Source organism: Montipora capricornis, unplaced genomic scaffold (assembly GCF_036669925.1).
Source record: "Montipora capricornis isolate CH-2021 unplaced genomic scaffold, ASM3666992v2 scaffold_479, whole genome shotgun sequence".
NCBI lineage: Eukaryota > Metazoa > Cnidaria > Anthozoa > Scleractinia > Acroporidae > Montipora > Montipora capricornis.
In genome coordinates, this window is record NW_027180216.1 from 30,001 (window position 1) to 38,869 (window position 8,869).

The following is an 8,869-nucleotide window of genomic DNA, read 5'->3' on the forward strand; positions in this document are numbered from 1 at the left end:
CAGTAGATGCTGCTAGTAACACTGTTGGATTCTCAGGATTCATTGGAGCATGTCTATAGGTTTTTACTACAGTGTGGTAAATTGTTTTAATAAAATGGCTTTTCCCAGCACCACCACCTCCAGTTATAAACAAATAAACTGTTTCAACATTTTGTGACTTTAGGCTGTTGAGGTTTTCATTTTATTTCTAGTCCATGAAAGCACCATGTTGTAAGCTTTGGGTTGCATTTTTTATTATGTAATGATCTACATGTACATGTAACTGATCGACGTAATTGGTCATCAGATATTTCTCTTGGCTGTTTATACATTGTTATTGCTGATGGACTGTGATTTTCAGTAGTTTGGGGATTTGTACCAAGCTCTGATGGTACTTGTTCATTGAACACCTCATCTAGTGATGATTCATCTTAGAATTCTAGTTGAATTTCAGCATTCCTTTGATCATTTATAAGATCATATGAATGTATGACAGTGCCATGCTTGTTTCTTAGCCGATCTAGTGCTTCTGTTACTGTTAAATAGCTGATAGAGATGATGTAGCGTGCAGCAAGAGTTGTCTAAACTGTGCAAATGGCAATAAGAGAAAGTTTAGTGTCAAGTCATCGATGTAAAATTCTGGACAGGTCCTGAAATTTGAAGCACACTCAAGGAACCCATTTCACTGCTGCATTGTTATGGCAAATTTTTTTTAACTTGTCAATGAGCATTCATGTCCGTTGTCCACCGATACACTTTTTCATTGATGCAATTGCCTGTGATTGAGAGGTGTTATTGGGTGAGAATGCAAGGTACAATTGCGTATCATCAGCATAGGTGTGTACATCTGGTAAGTTATTGTGTATTATATCGAAGAGCTTACTGGAATAAATAGTGAGTAATAACAGGCCAAGACAAGATCCTTGTTGCAGTCCAAGGCGTAGCTTGAAATCTTCTGACTGACATCCATCATAGATGATACGTTGACGTCTATCAGACAAATACAAGGAGAGCCAGGCCAGAGCTGTACCACTTATTTCAAAGCTTGACTGAAGACGTGACAGTAAGATCTTGTGGTCCACGGTATCGAACGCAGCACTTAGGTCAAGTAATACCAACTGGGTACCTTTCTGATTGTTTATATTCATTAATACATTGTTGTGCATCTTCAGTAATGCTGTCTCAGTGCTATAACTTTTACAGTAAGCTGACTGTAGCTTTGGAAATAAATCAAAGCGCAGTAGATGATCATGGAGTTAATTAGACACCACTCGTTCTGTAAATTTAGAGATGAACTGTAGGTTGCTTACAGGTCGTCAATTCTTGAAGTCCGACAAGCCAGATTTCTTTCCTAGTGGTGTTATTAAAGCTTGCTTCTAGTCATGTGGAAAATATCAGCTTGACAGTGATGAGTTTATCATTGATTTAATGACAGGCAAAAGGTATTCGTATTCGAGGGAAGGACACAGGCCATGAAGCCTTTGAAAACAGTGTTTCCTTTAAAGATGGAAAGTATTCTGTGCACTTACCTTGGAAGGAGCACCACAAGTTACTGCCAGACAATCTTGAGAACAGTGTAGCGAGCTTGAGCTCACAATTGAAGCAATTAAGAAGAGAACCAGAGGTCTTAAGAGAACATAATTCGATCATCGAGGATCAGTTGTGAAGTGAAATTATTGAGCAATTCGACACCACCGAATGCATTGCTGTCAGTAAGGTGCATTACTTACCTCACCATGGAGTGGTGCGAAGAGATGCCCTAACTGCTAAATTACGGATTGTGTTTCACACCTCTTCAAGGGCTACAAGTGAAGGTTCCAGTTTAAGTCACTGCCTGTATTCAGGTCAAGATTCTCCTCAGGTTCAGAGAAAGGAAGATTCCCCTGGATTACGATTCTTATGGATTGACAGCTTTGAGAAGGATGACCCAGAATTAGTGCTGTATAGATTTTGTCGGGTTGTGCTTGGTGTCAATTCAGGTCCATTCCTGCTAAATGCTACCCTGCGACAGTTTGTAGAGAACTTGCTGAATTCATTTTATGTCGATGACCTAGTGTCTGGAGAGAGAGATATTGAGAGGTGTTTGTTGCTTTACTAGAAATCAAAGAAGTTCCTATCAGAAGGAGGTTTTAACCTAAGGAAGTGAATCTCCAATTCGCCCCAGCTCCTTGAATTAATTCGAGAAGATAGAACCAAGGAGAACTGGCCTGAAACACAGCCAGCCGTAGAAGACACAGAGATCTCTCCAAGAATCGCTATGGGACATTTGGAGGAGCTATATATGAACAGGGTTCGTACAGGTCATGGAAAACCTGGAAAGTCATGGAATTTTATAATTTCACTTCCAGGCCTGGAAAGTCATGGAATTTAGGTGTGGGTCATGGAAAGTCATGGAAAATCATTACGCTTTCTATGAGTGAAAGGCAATAAGATCCAAAGTTAAAAAAAATTACTGACGAGTCCAAAAATCAGATTTGATTTCAGCAGAAATGTTAAACATAAGCGCACATTGCAAGGTATTTTGCTTTTACACCTCATTGTTGCGTGAAATATATGCAAATTTCTCAGACATTTGGAATGAACCAATGAGATGCGCTCAATCCCACAAGTTCATTCATGTGGAACATACGTGCGCGGACGTGCGAGTAGTTATGCGAAGCATCGCCCTTGTGTTTTTGTTTTGTTTGACCTTTCGCTTCGGTATAAAAGCGGACTATGCCGGGGAAATGTACATTTAAAGAGGCCTGGTTAAGCAACCCTCAGTTTTCGATTTGGATTGAGCGTGGAAAGTCGAGTGGTCAAGCAAGATGTAAAGTTTGTTCAAAAGATTTTGACATCCAGAACATGGGAGAAGCGGCCGTGAAAAGCCACATGAAATCGAAGAAGCATATTGATGCTGTTGAAGGTAAGCTTATACATGTAAATTGTTTCTCCTGCCTCTTCGTACACTTATGAAAATAGATAGGCTTGAAGATTTCCCCAAATTTCGTACTGAGAATGAGCCGACATGGTAATTTCAATTCAATTACCCCCCTCTTGTTCTTGTTATTTTCCCGCGAAAAACCTTAATGTGAGCAACAGTCGCCATTATGGATGATCCCAACCTTGTTCTTGACTTCGTACGCGGTGAACGCTTAAATATACTTGAAGAACTGAAAGAACACGAACTAAATTTGCGGAAAACGATAGAAAATCTACCCATGGATGAAGATTTCAGCGATTTGTTGGTGGTTTTAATAAATGGCTATCTTTCCTTCGAAAATAATGCAGCGAAAGCTCTTGCCAACATAGATGACTTGGAGGAGAAGGCGAAAAAGCTCTTTTCTGAATGTTGAACCTCATTCAATTACAACGGCTCTTTTAAGAGCCACAACTTGTACAAAAGTCTTGGCCGACTTAATTTTTTAGCTTAAGTTTATTTGTGTACTTTTTCCACAAATGTTCTTCTTTATTAAGTTGCATTAAACTGGACCTCGGTTATCTGCAGTTTTAACAGCTATGCAAGCCAATAGTTTATTAGTAATTTACCCTTGCCAGGTAACTTCAAGCCGTTTTTGTTATCAACTGTAAAATTTATTTGTATTTAGATGCCAAGGGTAACGTCAGCTTGAAGAACCTTTTGCCAACTGTTGTACAGGAACCACATGTACCAGAAGGTGCTTCTAGGGCACCTGAGCAGCTACCTAAAAACATGATGTCATACGTTTCATCAAAGGAAACTGTGACTGCAGAAGTTTTATGGGCCTTAAAGGTTGTATTATCTCACTACAGTTATAAAAGTAGTGAGGACATTGCTCAACTCTTTCAGCGAATGTTTGCAGATAGCACCATCGCCAAACAGTTTACCTGTGGGGAGAAAAAATGTGCTTATTTAGCATGTTTTGGAGTTGCACCATTCTTTCAGCAACAGCTTCTTGATAAGATTAAAAAGTTAGAGTCTTTTGTTTTGTTATTTGATGAGTCCCTCAACAAAGTTACACAAAGTAAACAACTGGATCTTCACATCAGATTCTGGGACACAAAATGTTCAAGTGTGCAAACAAGATATGTGACCTCCCTGTTCATGGGGCATGCAACTGCGAATGACTTACTAGTAAAGATGACTGAATGTCTGAAAAGTAACAAAATTGACAGTTCCAAGATATTGCAGATATCTATGGATGGGCCCAATGTTAACTGGAAATTTCATGATTTATTACAAGAACAGATTTGTGAGGCTGGTGAGGATGCATCAACTTTAATCAATGTTGGTTCTTGTGGGCTACATGTTGTTCATAACGCATTCAAGACTGGTGCTCAGGCATCTGAATGGAATGTAGAAGAGGTCCTCTCATCTTTGCACTGGCTATTTGTAGACTCACCAGCAAGGAAAGAAGATTTTACTGAAATAACAGGAAGTGTGGTGTTTCCTCTGAAGTTTTGTAAGCACAGATGGCTAGAGAACGTACCCGTTGTAGTGCGAGCTCAAGAAATTTGGGACAAAGTCATACTGTATGTTCAAAAAGTGCAAACTGGCAAGAAATACAGTAAACCAACATCAAAGTCATTCAAGATCATACAAGATGCTGTCCAGGATCCACTCATGCCAGCAAAGATGGCAGCTTTTGAGTCAGTGGCAAAGCAGCTTCAACCCTTCTTGGCAATTTTCCAAAGTGACAACCCACTTTTACCTTTCATGGCTAGCACTCTACAAAAGATGATTGCAGGACTGATGAAGAGATATATCAAGGCTGATGTACTCCAGAAGGCTATCTCAGCAGTGAAGCTTTTAAAGTTAGACCTCTCAGAGAAGAAAACTTTCCTTGAGATTAACAAGGTGGATATTGGATTTGTTGCTGTGGACAAGCTCAAGAAATTGCAGGGTGAAAAAAAAGTCAGTGATCGCCAGGTGAGAACAAAGTTGTTTAATTTTCCCTTTTCCCGGAGAGTGGGCCATCAATGTCCAATGCAGTACTCAAACAATATATATTTTGTTACTTTCAACATGACACAATGCAATACAATACAATAATTTCCCAGGAACGCTTAAAATGGGATGAAATAATGCTTCTTTCAGAGACTTATTGACTTACTAACTTAACCTGTTGCAGACAGGTTTGCCAAAAATACCAGAATCTAAACTGTTACCCATTCTGAACTTGTCATTATTGGTACTTTCAGATATACCAGTTCAAGAGTGAGTTTCAGTCCTTCTTAAGTAAAATTGTCAGCAAGGTGTTTGAGAAGACCCCGATAGCCTACTCTTTGGCAAGGAATCTGGCATGTCTAGACCCCAACTTGATTGTAGCTGACAAGGAGGGTTGCTCTGCAAAGTTCAAAGTAGTGCTGAAGAAGATGGTGGAATGCCAAAGATTAAACATACGTGATTGTGATGCCTTAGTTTTGCAGTACTCTGAGTTTCTTGAGCTGGCAATTAAGGTTGAGACATCAGCCTTCGAAGAATTCAACTTCAAGGTAGACAGGCTGGACGTATTTTTGCAGAAACACATTGGTTCTGTTATTTCACTGTCCAAATTATGGGATCTGCTGAGAGAACTCTTGATTCTTTCCCATGGTCAAGCAACTGTTGAGAGGGGATTTTCAGTAAACCGGCAAGTCATGATCGAGAACATGAAAGAAAAAACTTTTATTGCACAGCGTACAATTCATGACCACATTCAGAGCATTGGAGGGCTAGGTCAGTTGGTAGTTAGCAGGGAACTTCTTGCAGCAGCTAGTGCAGGGAGACAACGTTACTCTGCCTATCTTGAAGAGCAGAAGAAAGAGCAACAGCAAGCTTCTCAAAACAGGAAGCGAAAAATAGTTCTTGAGGAAAAAGCTGAGTTAGAGAAAAAGAAAAAGCGCCTTGCCAGTGATATTAGTGCCTTACAACTTGATGCAGACTCTCTAGCAAAAGAAGCTGAGGAAAAAGCCAAGCTTGTTCTACTCTCCAAGTCTAATGCACTTAGAAAAGCAGCAAAAGAAAAGGAGAGCGCCCTAGAGAAAGTTGAAGACGAGCTGAGAGAGCTGGTTAAGAAGAGTTCTAACTTGTGAACTAACTTGCAGTTATCTTCTATGTAAAGGGCAAAGGATTGACTCTTGACAGTTAAAGAGAATATCTTACATTTTGTTTGAACTGGTTCATATTTTCACAACCTATCTAGTTGAATAAATGATTGTTTTCACATTACTGTCGATGTCGGAGAACACTTGCTAAACTTAGGTCATGAAATTTTGCAAAAGGTCATGGAAAAAGTCATGGAAAGTCATGGAATTTTAACAGGTCAAAAGTGTACGAACCCTGATGAAGAATGAACACATGGAACTATTTCTGACGAGTTTATTTTCAAATTTGAAGCACTATTGAGGTTAGCAGAAAGCCTGGAGCCAACTAGAAGAAGTCAGTTGAAGATCACTTCAAGTTTCTTTGACCCGTAGGGAATACTCAGTCCAGTGTTAGTACAGATGAAGTTGTTGTTTCAATCGTTGTGCCAGGGAAACATCGTCTGGGTTGCCCCACTACCGGAGCCACCTTGTAGCCCACACCCCCATTGGTTTCCTGCTGTGATTCTCCCTCACCAGCTAATGGGTAGAGGTCCCCTATACTACTGCATCTGTAAATTTTGAGGGGCTTGTTAAGGTAACTGAACACACAAACTGGGATTCGACCCCCTTTCACAGTCACTGCCATCCGAAAGACCCCAGCAGAATATTTTTCCAACAATGTGTCTGCTGGTTTCAGCACCCCCATACATTCGTCTATGCCATCAATTCCCTGGACCTCACAAGGTATGTCTGCAACTATGTTTGGAGATGATGTGACGGTTTTGGCCACAGTGATCCTGTACACTTTATTGAGGCATCCAAAAACTATTTTGTTGGGTTCCCCCTTACTGTAGACAGTGTTAGTGTCAAAGTTTATAATACATTTGTGAGCTGTTAGAAAGTCAATACCAATCAACACTTGCTGTACTAAGCCGTGGCACACCAGCACATTATGCTGAACTGATTTCGCCAAGCTGAATTGTTACTTCTGTTTTTCCAACAACATCAAGTGGCATGTTGTTGGCCCCCAGGACAGGCTTTTGTGTGGGTTCAAGTTTGTTTATATGTGTCTTAGAGCGACTGTATAGGTCCTCACTGATAATTGTTGCTACTGCATCCGTGTCTAATAAGGCTTGGGATTTGACACCATTTACAGCACAAGGCAGAAATACCCCCTTTGGATTCTTGGGCGGGTCACTTTCTGCTGTGCCCCGCCCATCTCCCGTTTCCCTGGTAAAGTGAAGAGTAAAGCAACCATATTTAACGTTGATAACTTGTAAGAGTATTTCAACTGACTAACCTGAGGGCCTATTGGGCCCCCATCCAACACCTTCTTGTGCAATGTAATAGGGGTCAACACACCTACGAAGAAATCTCTGGTTGTGTGATTGCGTATATCCGAGGGGTCATTTGGATAGGCCAGCTCCACAAGACGAGAAATGTTGCACCTCAATTGGTGTGGATCTTCGTCAGGACGTCTTCATTTGGCTTGCAGAGTGGAAATGTGTACTTGACGAGATTCCTTAGCATGAAATCGATCTGTCAGGGCGATTTCAACTGCCGTCCAGGTGGCTCTTTGTTCAGCAGTCAGGCTGTAATAGGTCTGCTGTATGCAGGCAATATTTGGGCTTGAAGCTCAGGACTCCACTTGTCAAGGGCTGCAATGCTTTTAAATTTCCCTATCCAAACCACCCAACTTTCGCGGGACGTTGCAGAGAAGCTCTCTGGTTTGATGCGAAGTGGGTTTTCTGGGAGAGGTGATCCGTGAACTGCTGTTTGTACCAGCCGTACTTACACTTTTCTTTCCAAGTTTCGCCAATTTCTCTTCCAAAGCTTTTACAGTATCTTTCATTGCAAAAAGGATCCCCACCGCTGCCACCAAATGTAACACAAACGAGATAAGCGATGACAAAACTATCTATTTAAGCACTCACACGAGAAACACGAGTCTGACCTTATATTTAACTGCCCAAGTCCGACTAAACTTGGGCTCAGGCCACACGCTACAAATATCCCAGGTAAGAGGTCCAAAATCACTGCAGTGCACCAGACTTAATATTTGAATAGGTCACTGTTCAAGGTGATGATCTCAATTCAGAAATAATCATGAGAATATGTAAGAAATATATTACCGTCGTTTTCATCTAAGCGTGGACACATGATGGGAAAACATGTTCTTTGAAGTTTGAGTTTGGCAGCTGTTAAGTAAACAGTTGAAACTTTTACGCGTGATAGTCCAAAAGTATTTGAAGTACACTTTATCAGATTAGGGTCAATTACCGAGAAAAAGTCTTCGATGTCCAGTCTTGCCGTCATTCTAGGAAAACTTGCATGAACATCTCTTAAATTTCGAATGATTGAAGACAAAACTTGTCACGTTTGCAGCCACGTAGAACATGTTTTCACGTCATGTGTCCATGCTTAGATGAAAGCGACAGTATTAAGCATTTAAAAGTTCTATATATCACCAAGTGAGTACGGCAAAGAAAATTCCTCAGCTAACTACTTTTGTCGTGAACTTGACTCATGGCCACCTATATTTTAATTTTTTGATGTTGAATTTCCTGTGTGCCACAATTTTGGGTTGCCTGACATATCTGAAAATATATTGATTGCCTGATTTTTTTAAAAGAGAGCATCTTTTGCTTCAATTACTTTCTAACACATAACGGGCATCAACTGAAGTCATAAAATAAATCAAAACAATCGATCGATCAAGTAGTCAGGGGGTTCTCTATCATTAAAAAATAAAACTACAGTCAGCAAATACACATAACTTTGGTAAAGAATAAAAAGCTCTTCATTTGATTTTCTCTAGATGATGAATATGGTGCCCTAGTACTACAACTATCAGCAGTTTTTGGTT

General features: G+C 40.4%; 1 protein-coding gene across 1 annotated transcript; it reads left to right on the forward strand.

Annotated features, from left to right (window-relative positions):
* Positions 1–2,269: 2,269 nt before the first annotated feature.
* Positions 2,270–6,012, forward strand: LOC138036362 (uncharacterized). The gene is made up of 3 exons (XM_068882676.1): positions 2,270–2,884; positions 3,567–4,867; positions 5,140–6,012. Exons 1-3 carry the CDS (start codon positions 2,695–2,697, stop codon positions 6,010–6,012), a joined length of 2,364 nt encoding a protein of 787 aa, XP_068738777.1. The 5' UTR covers positions 2,270–2,694.
* Positions 6,013–8,869: the final 2,857 nt, after the last annotated feature.

What these genes read in the sequence shown, in the direction of transcription:
- LOC138036362 (XM_068882676.1), top strand. Translation starts at nt 2,695, where the DNA reads ATGCCGGGGAAATGTACATTTAAAGAGGCCTGGTTAAGCAACCCTCAG. An exon ending in GCATATTGATGCTGTTGAAG is followed by an intron (nt 2,885 to 3,566) that starts GTAAGCTTATAC and finishes ATTTGTATTTAG; the next exon opens with ATGCCAAGGGTAACGTCAGC. An exon ending in AAAAAGTCAGTGATCGCCAG is followed by an intron (nt 4,868 to 5,139) that starts GTGAGAACAAAG and finishes TGGTACTTTCAG; the next exon opens with ATATACCAGTTCAAGAGTGA.